This window comes from Dipteris shenzhenensis, chromosome 32, assembly GCF_047967505.1.
Source record: "Dipteris shenzhenensis isolate YYH24624 ecotype China chromosome 32, Dip_SZ_1.0, whole genome shotgun sequence".
In the NCBI taxonomy this organism is placed as follows: Eukaryota; Viridiplantae; Streptophyta; class Polypodiopsida; order Gleicheniales; family Dipteridaceae; genus Dipteris; species Dipteris shenzhenensis.
This window is the reverse complement of record NC_141627.1, coordinates 44943475-44955812: the sequence shown is the minus strand read 5'-3', so window position 1 is coordinate 44955812 and position 12338 is coordinate 44943475. Positions and strand designations below refer to the sequence as shown.

Sequence of the window (12338 nt, the reverse complement as noted above, 5' to 3'; positions counted from 1 at the left end):
CAAGGCTTTCAAGCATATCACACCATCACATAAGTGCACTTAACCCGTAGGCTCAACCCAAAGGCATTCCCTTTTCCGAGTGCAATTCCATTGGCTGTCCAGATGCAATCACACTGCACCCCAGCTGCACTCTCTTTGAGTGGTTTCCAGATGGCATTCACAAAGCTTTTCAAAGCTCCAAAATAAAATCAGCAAAGTACCCAACCAAAGAATGACTCATGTAGCTCTGCCTGGGCACCTGCGAGCCAAGAAAGAGGCGGCACACGAGGCCAACCAATAGCTTATGGCAAAAAGAAATTGCAGTAGCAAAATCACAACTCACCAAGCCCTGAAAACTCGAACCAAGTCCTCAATCGCCAAGAGGACATAGTAGCCAATGCCCAATTGCATTCTCAGCCAAAGAGGAGTGCAAAGGCACGAAGAAAGAGCATTTACAAGAGCCGTCCAGCAAGAATTCCACTGAAAAATGCGAAAAGAAACACTTCTGTCGCGAAGAAGTGGGAGTTCTTGGGCTCAAAAGAAGCGTGCTTCAGAGAGGAATGCATTGAGAAGGTTTTGGAGAAGTTTCATCGCCGGAAAGTCCTCCAAAACTGAGAAAAACCAGTCAACCAGCGCGTCGGATCACTCGAAATTCAACAGAAAGCTGTAGCTTTGCAAGAGGAGAGGCCCAGGAGGCGGTAGAAGAAAAAAGGTCCAGAAAAAGCCACTTTTGCAAATTCGTCCAGCAAAAGAAGTGCTCAGCTCTGCCCGTTCTACCAAACGCACGGAGGGAAAAGCATATCACTACGAAGGGGAGGCAGAGGGGAAGCCATCGGGCCAAACGGAAGTCGAGGAATCCAAACGGGTGAGGAGTTATGAAGAAAAACGGAATTCAGCTGGAGGAGGCTGAAAAACCAGTCCAAAATCTCAACAAAGGAAGAAGATGAGAGAGAAAACCACACATGTGAAGTTTTGAAGGCCCAGGAAGGTCCAAGAATGGCAAAGGAGCATGTAGAAGGCACTAGAGCCACCTGGAACTCTAGGGGGGCCACTGAAGGTACATGGCCCTCTAGGGGGCCCATTAAAAATGCCACATCATCATTTCCCAACAACCACTCTTTTAATTCCTTGGAATGCCTTTGGGCCTAGGGATTAATTACGCTTATGTGCTAGGCACCATGCCGCGTTTAATTACACATTATTAAGCCCACGCTTGGACTTTTAAAACCAAAGTTGTCACGATCTTGTAGTACATTAAAGTACCTAGAATTTCACACCCCCGTGACAGCGGGAGTGAGCTGAACTCACAAACGAGGACCAAGAGCAATCACTGGGACACCGGATTACTTGATGGTGAGGAACCGTGGCGAGGCTAAGGAAAGGGAGGCTCTACCTTAGAGGAGAGGGGAGCTTCCATTTGCGGGCTTCTCTCATCCTCTAGATAGAGCAAGAAGAAGGGGAAGGTAGGAAGGGAGGCTTTGATACCAAATGAAGGAACATAGTGGAGAGAGGGAGAGAGAGAGAGAGGAAAGGCTAGGAAGAGAGGAAGTGATACTCAAAAGGAGACATAATGAAATGGAAATGAAATGACTAGAGCAATGAACAAAAATGAAAGTACTCACATGTAGACCAAAGAGCTTGTAGCTTGATACTTGATTGGTATGACACTAGACAAGTACAGCTCTTATATAAGAGCACACAAATACATATGAACACCTATGCACATCCTCAGGTCGTATCTTGATCTGATGGTAGCTACTCTTCAAATCTATCCGGCTGAACATTTATGACCCCTCTAACTTATTCAAGATATCATCAATCTTGGATATCGGGAATATGTTCTCAATGGTTATCTTATTCAGAGCCCTATAATCTATGCACATCCTCCATTGTTATCTATCCAAACGACATCGCTTCATAAAAGCCAAGTACAGCTTCATAGGATACAAGACAGCTGACAGCTTTTAGGATCACATTTGGCTTGTTGGATTGAAAAATGCACGTGCCACCTTCAATTGGACGATGGACAGAATATTCAGAGAGCACAAAGCTTTTGTCGGGACATTCTTTGATGACATCATAGTGTTCTCTAAGAACAAGGCTGAGCACAAAGAGCACTTGGCAATTGTTTTTGCAGAGCTCAGGAAGCATAAGTTGCTGGTTAATGCCAAGAAGAGTGAATTTTTCATGCACAAAATCCATTTTTGGGGGCACATAATATAAGATGGATCCTCCCAAAGTGGAAGCCATACAGAATTGGCCACCATTGAAAAACATCCATGAAGTACGGAGCTTTCTTAGCTTATGCTCGTACTACAGACGGTTTATCCACTATTTTGCTGAAAAAGCATCGCCTCTGCATGCCCTACGGAAGAAAGGAGCGTCTTTTAGATGGGGTTCTAGGAAATTGCAGCTTTCGAAGAGCTTAAGGAGAAGCTATGCTCCGATCCTGTCATAACCTTGCCAGACTTTCGCAAGCCCTTTGCTGTCCAGTGTGATGCATGTGGGAACAACATAAGAGGAGTACTTATGCAGGACGGTAGAGTGGTTGCGTATGAGAGCAAAGTGCTCACCGATGTTGAGATGAATTTTGGGATATATGAGAAAGAGATGGCAACTGTCATACATGCTCTTTCTACTTGGAAGCATTACCTCTTAGGTGCTGATTTTTATGTCCAGACAGATCACCAATCCTTGAGGTACTTTCTCACTCAGAGAAAGTTGTCAAAAAAGCACATGCGGTGGGCAAACTTCCTTTCGATGTTTCATTTTCAGATTGTGCATGTGCCTAGCAAGAAGAATGTCGTTACAAATGCACTTTCCAGGAAGCCAAGTCCTGATGCAATGTGATGCCATGAAGGATCAGTATGCCAATGATGATGATTGTGCAAGGATTTATGATCAGCTGGTTGAGGGCAATGGACATGAGCACTATATGCTTTAGGATGGATTTCTGATGATGCATGGCATACTTTGTGTCACAAAGCAATTGAGGCCAAAGATTTTGATGGAGAGTCATGCCCCACAATATGTAGGACATCGAGGCATTGCAGCCACAGTCAAAGGTGTGGAGCACTTCTTCTACTGGCCGACTTTGGGGAAGGATGTAGAGGCCTATGTCAAGACATGCATCACTTGTCAGTGTCAAGACATGCATCACTTGTTAGAAGGTAAAGTATGATAGGCAAAAGCCGGCTGGATTACTACAGCCATTGCCTATTTCAGATAGACCTTGGCAAAACATTGCCATGGACTTTATCTTCAATCTGCCTCGTACAACATTAGGACATGATGGAATTTGGACCATAATTTGCAGATTCAGCAAGCAGGCCCACTTTATTCTAGTGCGGAAGAAAATCACAGCAGGTCAGATGGTGAGATTATTTATGTCTCATATTTTCAAGCAGCACCGGATGCCTCAAACGTCAGTGATCGAGACCCCCATATGACCAGCCTTTTCTGGAGAGGTTTGTTTGAGAACATGGGCACTACGCTGAATTTTTCATCTTCTTTCCACCCACAATCAGATGGACAGTCAGAAGAGGCATAATCTACTGCCCTCGATCTTTTCAAATGCTATGTTTCAGACCAGCAAACAAAATGGGAGCAATTTTTGCCACTGGTTGAGTTTGCCTACAACAATATAGTGCATTCTTCCACAGGGAAAGCACCCTTCGAAATTGTGGAAGGCGGAAGAAAGGTACCTCCCATCTCTCCCATCTTGCACACCAAAGAGAAGATCTTCAAAGCGGACAGATTTGTGGAAAGCTTAGATGCAGCCTGTCAGAAGGTAAAAACAGCCCTCCAAAAAAGCCAGGAGAAGCATAAAAGAGCAGCAGATAAGCACCGATGTGAATTGGTCTTTAAAGACAATGATTGGGTGTTGCTGTGTTTTCAGAAAGCAAGACTTAGGCAGATGAAAAGCAAGGATAAGGTGTACACCAAACTGAAAATGCGGTACTATGGACCTTTCCAAGTCTTGCAAAAGATAAATGATGTAGCTTACATGCTGAAGCTGCCACGCCATTGGACAATTCACAATGCCTTTCATGTGCATTTGTTGAAGCCTTTCCAGAGAGATGTGCCAAAGCATATGCTTGATGAGAAAGAGCTTGAAGTGGAGGAACTGGATAAGATTTTGGTTCCGGAACAGATTCCGGCACACCGTGAAAGGAAAGTCAGAGGTAGAGTTTCCAGAAGGTATCTGGTTAAGTTTCAGAACTACTCAGCATTGGATGCCGAGTGGATGGAGGAAGGTGAATTGGTAGATTCACCTAGGGCATTGCAGCTCTACTTGGAAGCATTTCAGCTCGAGCCCACTGCGGTATAGGCTCATTCAAGCTGCTCACAGAATCTCTAGAGGTTGCTTGGTGACACTAGAGGTCTCACCTGAGGTACTGGTTGCTGACAGTATTTCAGCTGTGGAACCTCTATGATGAGTGTACTAGTCACTCCACATAGGTGATGCATTGATGTATGCTCTTTCATTGTTGTTTATTTACTGTATTTTGTAGCAACAAACGAGTTTGTTTGTTGTCTTAAGAGGGGGCTATGTCATGGGGACATAAACTTCATGTGTAGCTAAACCCGTGGCTACTTTCGTGGTTACTTTGGCCGAGGGGACTGGCCTAGAGGAAGCACCCACTTCCTAGAAGTCCCTAGTCCAATTCTCAATGCACCTACTAAATGCTAGGGGTTGATGGGTCTAAATGTTGGTCCCAAGGAAAGCCAATGATTCATTGGTTAGGAGGGGTTAGGACTTTGATGTGGGGACAAACCAACTGTTTCATTGGTTTGGAGGGTTAGAGCATTAATGAGGGGCCATGTGGCAATCCCCCATGAAAGATTCTTCCCCCCCTTCACCCTCCTACATGTTCTTCAACGTAACTTCATTGTTGTACGGCTGATTTTCATCTTTCTCAAGGTGCAAGGACCTTGGTTGTTGCTGCTGCCCACCTCCCAAGGTAATTGGAAGCTGTTTTTGCTGATTTCAACTTAGATTTTGAAGCTGGAACAGATGCCCAGGGCTGGCACGCATCCCTAGGCAGCATATCTGCTGCAATTCGACCTGCTTTTGCTGCATTTCAGCCCATTTTTGCTGCTGGCATCCCAAGGCAGCTCTCCTGCACCAGAACTACTGGCACGCAGTCCAAGACCTGATTTCCAGTTGGTACATCATGTTTTCTTGATTGAACGACCCATTCTGAAGCTGTACAGGTTGTTCTGCACCTCTAGAGATCCTGTTGCATATATTTTAGCCTCTCTCCCGTGTTTCTGGCTTCTACACCTATAAGCCTTGCTCTTCCTTCTCTTTTCAGCTCTCAGAATCTGTATCCTCACTTTCTGTCTCTTTTCCCCTTGATTGTAAGTCATTTCTACACCCCTAGGGGCCTGGGCAGTGAGAAAGAGCTTGCCCCTCTTCCATGGACAATGGGTATGGATATTCTGACTTCCTTTTGGTTTGCTTTTGCTATCTTGGAAGCTTGTTGCTTTGTATTTCAATTTTGGAGTTCTTTCTGGGCATTACAGGTTGTAGGTAGAAACCCAGTCATAGAGGGTATGCCTAGTGGCTGCCAAAGGAACAAATTGATTTGCAGTTTATGCCTTGAGGATATTTGAGCACTTCTGGGATTTGCTTTGATGCCTTGTTACAGTCAGGTGACACAGTTGTTGAGATATGCCTTAGTTTTGACCCTGGCATTGGAATTGGATGCAGGCACAGGCCAAGTGTTGGCTCTAGTAGTGGAAAGAGAATAGTATATGGGTGTGCCCTTGTTGTAAAGCAGCATTCCACTTTTGAAGAATTAAATAAATACCGAAAGGGGCACCAAGGTATTTGGGGCCAGTGTGGTGTTTCGTATTTGGTTCATTGAGCAGGGGCATTCTAGCCTCCATCCAGTTTCTTTTTCAAAGTTATTTCTAAGGGGTTTTGTGTTTAAGGAAGTGGTTGAAAGAGATGCAATGTGGCTATAAATGACATGGATGCTAAGCTAGTTACGGTTTACTGCCCTTTGGTTTACTGAAGGCTGGTTTCAAAAACAATATTGGCAAAAGCTTGAGAAAGTTGAGATGGACAAAAATCCCAGGTTTTGTAGGAAAACCTAGAACTCCTAGTGTGATAGGTGGCATAGTGCCACATCTACAATGCAAAAATAAAATAAAATCTTGCACCAACATAAACCGTAACGAATGCGACCAATAAAGTAAAATATTAAACACTACTTACACACATCGCAATTGTACCTAAAATATCTTTTGACTACCTTCCATTGGGTGGCCTTTGGATGTGGCATATTTCACAAACATGACTTACTACTCAAAAAATAAAGCTGCCTACCATTCACATCTTGCTCATCAACATGTGCTTTCAATTTCTGTTGTCTCACAATGGTGGGAGAAATGACTTGCTAGCTTGCATGGGCCCACTCTAAAAAGAAATTTTGAGTACTTGCTTTGGCTTGCTGCCATACTTCAATACCCAAAAATTATTGTAACGTCCCAAACCTATCATCCCATACTGCTTACACAATATAGTGGTAATTTGCAACGATGATGAGATCATCGACATAGAGAATGGCAAGGATAAAACTTTCTAATTTACAGCAATGATGAGATCATTAACATAGAGAATGGCAAGGACAAAACTTTCATTTATTTGCATTGTTGGAAATACAGCACGAGATAGAGATGCGATGTGAAACCGGCCTCCAATAAAATCAAAGGGGAGTACTCCCCTAACAAGTAACCAGTCAACAGTGTTACATTAACAATTCAGCAGAAGTATTACCAGCAGATTGGGAGCTTAAGTGCCCGTGCACCAAGACAAAGACACAGATTGGCCCAAGACTCTCCAAAACAGTTCATAGCTGAAGGCATTCAGAACAAGTCTTGTGTGTCCTCTTCACCAGCCAGGAGCTCACCAAGCTCACTTACGAGCTAATGCAAACCATTCAGAAACTCAATGGGCGCCCTGCCAAGCTGAAAGTCTTCTCACTCAGCCTCTTTGGCAGCAGCCCATTCCAAATGCAATGAAAAGAGCGTTGGGCAGCCCGTACAAGCCGACAAGATCTTGCAGCCCATGATTGTCAAGCAGCCTGTACAAGCCCACAAGTACGAGCCCGTACAACAGCAAGGAACTCCTCCCATACAGCCCAGGCATTTAATGGCTGGCCTGTTCCGTACAGCCCGTAGAAGGAAACCCAAGCAAACCGTACGGCTGCATTAACTACTCGCACACAGACTGTCCGTACAGTCCGTATGGCAGCTGCTATGCTCTCATTCCCTTTTGTCCAGCATGCTTCTGCCAGCCAGCCGTACATAACCAGTGAGCCCCTTCTGTACCGTTGTATGGCCTCCAAGTCCCTTTGCTTGGCCCCACGAGAAAAAAACCCGTCTCTCCTCATCCGTGATTTCCCCGCGCCAATTCTTTCCCAAGGGCTTCCCAAGCCTTCCTTTCCAAAAGAGGTTGCAAGGGCATGCCACATGGCAGCCCATACCTTAGGTCGCCCCCAAGGGCTTTCATTTGCCCCTAGGCCTCCTCTTTTGGGGCCTTTTTAATACCCCATCAATGACCAACTTCAAAACTAAGGATATTTTGCCCCCTTTCTGGTCCAAACCACAAAAATCACCCCCAAGGCACAATTGCTAGGGGTTCTAGCACATCAAGCAACCCTTGACCACGCTCCTTGTTTTCCCAAGGTTTGTCCACATGCAGGCCAACATGCATGCACCAGCAATCACGCCCTCGTGACACAATGACTATGGAAGGTGGGAAGAGAAACATGGCTAAGAAAGAAGCAACATATCAACTATGCAACAATGGAGCCACGAGCTTCAGTTTTCATTTGGAGAGCCTCTTATAGCCCGAGTACACATTGTAGTTTCATCATTGATGAGATCATCAAAGCATCTCATAATCCACAATTCTCTCTAATATCCCATGATTCTCTCAATCATCTTGCATGGCCTTTCTACCTACATCATTGCTTATGTCATTGATAAATGACCACGGGCTCCTCCCAAGGATGGATCGAACTTGCATTTCCCAACAAACTCCCCCTCAAGTGCTATACATCCCTTATGGATTTAATCTATGTTTTTTACATGGATTTTCACCATTTGGGTGACGTTTCACAAGGTGAGGACACTATGGAGGTAACCCTTAGGCCCTTGATGATATGGAATGCCCAATCATCCTTAATGAGGTTAGTCTCTTTTGAAGTTGATTCGGAGGTACCAAGTTTGTATGTGCCTTCTCTTTGAAGTAGCATTCCTTCTCTATGTGATTGGTCCTACCACAGTAGTTGCACTTTAGCTCATCATTTGCCTTGTTTAATCCCTTGTAGTCCTTTGGTGATTTCTTGGAGAAGTATGCAGGTTGAAGTCTACCCCTTCTTGCTTACTTCTTTCTCCTTCTTGGAGTGAGTAATCACCCCTTCCAATGTTGGAACTAGAATGTTCTTCAAAGTAGTACCTATGTCACCATAGATGGGATGATGCTCTCTGAAGGAGTATCGCTTGTATTTCACAGTTCTCCAAATTCTTCCCTATTTGGGGAAGGGGGCCCTCAATGGCTACAGGGACCCAATCTGGTGTCGTTTACGTTTCCCTAACCCTAGTCTCGCTCTCTTCCTCTCTGTGGTGCATATGCATACGCCTCGCAATAAGGTTTAAAGAAGGTCTCGCTGCGATTACACGATCATTAACTGTTGCATGTTACTGCAGCACAAGTGAACCGCAAATGCACAATCAACCCCAAATAAAGCAAACTAATTCAAGAGAAGCTTCCAAGTGGCTTCTCACATAAGCCAAAGCTTCAGCCCCATCCTAAATGGCACACTGACATAGTGTACCCAATCAGAATGGATCAAACACATGCACTAGAGCAATACTTGATCTGATCGGCTACCCTAGAAAGAAAGAAAGAAAGAGAGTTTATTAAAGTCTTCAAAAGACTGAAGGGTCTTTGAGACTGGAAAAACCAAATACAATGAGTTGAACGGGTGGAGCCTCTACACGAGCATCTACACCCAAGACAAGTGTAACATAAACCTAAAAACACCACAGTACAAAAGTGATTGAGCCCATTGAGAGGACGGAAGCTATGTTGTGGCATCACTACAATGGTCCTCTGGTGTTGGCAGAGGGATCAAGCCCGCAAGGGGCCCCTGGTGATGTACAAGGCAGCACTGGCTTAAAACTTGTGATAGATCCTTGGCGACCATCAATGTGTGTGGTCCACTATGGTCTCCTAGCTTTGGCCCTGGTGTCGGACAAATGCCACTATCACAGTCGTCAGCTGTGTCTCTAGTCTCATGAATAAGTAGGGAAGATCCTCGAGCCTAATCTATGCATCAACATGCTGATGGGTCTGTCGTATCTCTTGCCTCAGGTCTCGTCTCCCTAGGGTATGCTGCCCCGAGCTATCTGGCTGGAAAACTCAGTGATCACACTCTGTGTGGAATCTAGGCCCTAGCTGAGTACCCTCATGTCATGTATTTTGAGCAAATGGACTCTATGTGGTAAAGCCTTATGAATGAGAGTCACCAAACGTCTCTGATCCAGTTAAGTCAAGAGGTTGGAAAGGGATCCAAACCCATCCCTGAAAAAGACAATGGTAACAACCTCGGATCTCGTAGGACATGGAGCATCTAAAAGCCAAAAGAAAGAACGAAAGCAAAATGTATTAAGGTCTTCGGAAGGCCTCATGGGCCTATAAGACAAGGTACAATAAAAAACGTAACTCATGAACAATCCACTATGAGCTGAGGCAAGGGCACGCTAGGACCCTTGCCGGTGAGTGCTATACTAAGAAACTCAAGAACTAGAACTCAAAAATCAAAATGAGAACTCCCAATCAAAGATGTGCTACAGTTTCCATGCATGAGGTCACCAAACTCAAAGAGTGACTCATGAGGCCCACCACAGGGCATAGTCTCAGACATCAGGAGATCATTGACTTTTCTTCACAAGAGAAGAGGTGGCGGGAAGGCACCGCAACTGCAACTTGAGTTCCAAACACACCATTTCTATAGGAGACTACTACATATAGGATACTAATTGTGGTCAGTCACAAACTCACATTAAATTTTTCCATAGCATGAACTTACAAAATCGAGAAGTCTCAATAAGAGCTGGCAGCCACCTACTCCATGCCTACAATCAGTTAATCAACCATGAAGCTAGACTTTTAAAAGTAATGACTAATCAATCTTATAAGGCCAAATGAAAAAGGGCCAAATAAATCTAAACTTACTTTGAAATTCAAGATCCATCCCCAAGAAGGTATACACAAGTTAAATCCAAAAATTACTTTGCAAAATATACCTGTGTAGTCTTTCCACAGCCAGTTTCCCCAGCAATTAGCACCACCTATCATGGCAAAGAAAGCACAAAAGCAAGCGTCCTCCATTAAACACATAAAGCTCACCTAAAGGACTGTGCTACACAAGTTAAGATATAATTCGAGAGCACAAAACATCTTGGATGCAAAAACAAGGTAATCACTCGATGCAATATCAGGAACTAGATAAACTAAGCAAAATTACCAAGATCCAGATTAAATGCACCAAGGTCTAGACTCTAATATCAACAACATAGAAATAAAGAATTAAGGACAATTTATTCTAAAGCGATTATGACCTTGTTTTTCTCTACACAAGATGTTATCTCATCCTTGAACTTTGCAATGGGTAACTTTGCCCTTTCTTCAGCGATCTAAGACACAAAAACAGTATAAACATCAGGTGAATAAACCAGAAAGGTCATATTTTGTTTCTCATGAATCACACAAAGATGTTGCTATGTTGATGACACAAGACCTGTTGCAAAGCCGGCATGCTTCGAAGACGAGCACCAAGCATGGCTACCTGCTTGGCAATGTCAGCTTGCCCCATCAAATGCTTGGAAGAGTTGCTATGACCATGAGATGCATGCTGTTTTGCCTTTCGAGCATTTCTGGAGGGTGTCTCAGAGGCTGGCATTTCTTCTGCTTTTGAAGAAATCTCATCTGCAGTAGGTGGATAACAAGCAAAAAGTTGTTGGACTACATCACGAGCTTCTGCTGAAAATATGAGAGAGCTTACTACGGACTGGTTCTTCTGTAGACTCCCCCCTACTTTAAAGATAGATATGCATCGTGCCTCCCCTTTCCTGGATTAAGAAAAATACATAGATGTGAGATTAACAAAGAACTCTTTGCCCAACACCAGTCCCAAAGTTTAGCCAAAAACATATATGCCTAGCTTCCACTATCTTGGAAAAAGCACATATAACATTTAAATTTACCGGCTTATCTTGCTTTGCAGTGTTGCTGCTATCTTGCACTAATCAATAGACGTGAGTTTCAACTTAACCGAAAAATAAAGGTAAGAAATCTGTCACAGTATATTAAAACTAGCATAAATCTAAAGGATAGATATCAGTATTTAATAGAGCATACCAATATGCATAGCCTTATTCAATTTTCAACAAGCTTTACAACACATGCACAAGAATAAAATCTACTAAAAAATAGACAAAAAGGAAGATATAGAGGTTTTACACAACACTGGAGTATGTTATTCCATTTTTGCAAACCTAATCAAAACTAGTAATTCCAATGTGAATCTTTGATTGCCTTCAGGATACCAATTACCATTGTGACAAAAGAACACACAACAATAATAAAAACATCCAATTAAATGCAAATACTAGACGCAGATTACATTGGTGACTATAAAACATGCAAAAGAACTAAAATTTATGAAAACTTGTATTTTCATAAATTTCAAAAAGCAAATACTAACAATGATCACATTGGTGTTATAAAGAATGCAGCAGAACTCAAATTTATGAAAACTTGTATTTTGAAAAGATACCTGGTCATTGGAAACATTGAGAACAAGAACATACGTGAGAACATTAAATGCAAATACTCACACAAATCACCTTGCTGCCTACAAAGAATGCAGTAGAACTATTTTTATAAAAGCCTGTATTTATTAAACATACCTTGCACCATCATGCAGGTCATTGGAGACATGACTTATGCCCTTAAGTGTTAGGTTAGGCAGACAAACCCTAAAGATTTATACTCCTGTTTTTCGGGGAAATAAAATCAACTAATTTCCCCCACCCTTTTCTCCTTGAACTGCAGATTGCAGCTCTTAACAGGGGACATAGCTAAAAGGAACCCCCCCCGCCCCCCGGTTGTCCTCCTTGGACTGGAGATTGCTACAACCCAACAGTCCACATCTGGTACAAAATCAGTGAGCCTCTGCAGCTCCCAACAACCTCTGGAACAATCGCCCTTTGTACCTACTGCCACGCAGGCATCTCCTGCTTGCCTTCATACCCTGGACACCGGTAGCACAGCACTG

At 43.5% G+C, this 12338-nt stretch overlaps 1 protein-coding gene across 11 annotated transcripts in view; it reads right to left on the bottom strand.

The window, feature by feature from the left end:
- Positions 1-12338, bottom strand: part of LOC147880830 (DExH-box ATP-dependent RNA helicase DExH6-like) — a 94398-nt gene that overhangs the window by 37276 nt on the left and 44784 nt on the right. For 10 of the 11 annotated variants that reach the window (XR_015540543.1, XR_015540545.1, XR_015540542.1 and 7 more), the window contains 3 exons: positions 10800-11130; positions 10621-10695; positions 10306-10350 (listed from right to left, as the gene is read on the bottom strand). Coding sequence is in view for 2 of the 11 variants with exons in the window: in XM_087370489.1 (XP_087226615.1) it covers positions 10306-10350; positions 10621-10695; positions 10800-11130 (451 nt within the window). In the remaining 9 variants the exon portion in view is untranslated. The remainder of the gene's footprint in view (positions 1-10305; positions 10351-10620; positions 10696-10799; positions 11131-12338) is intronic. The other variant, XR_015540547.1, reaches the window with a different exon arrangement.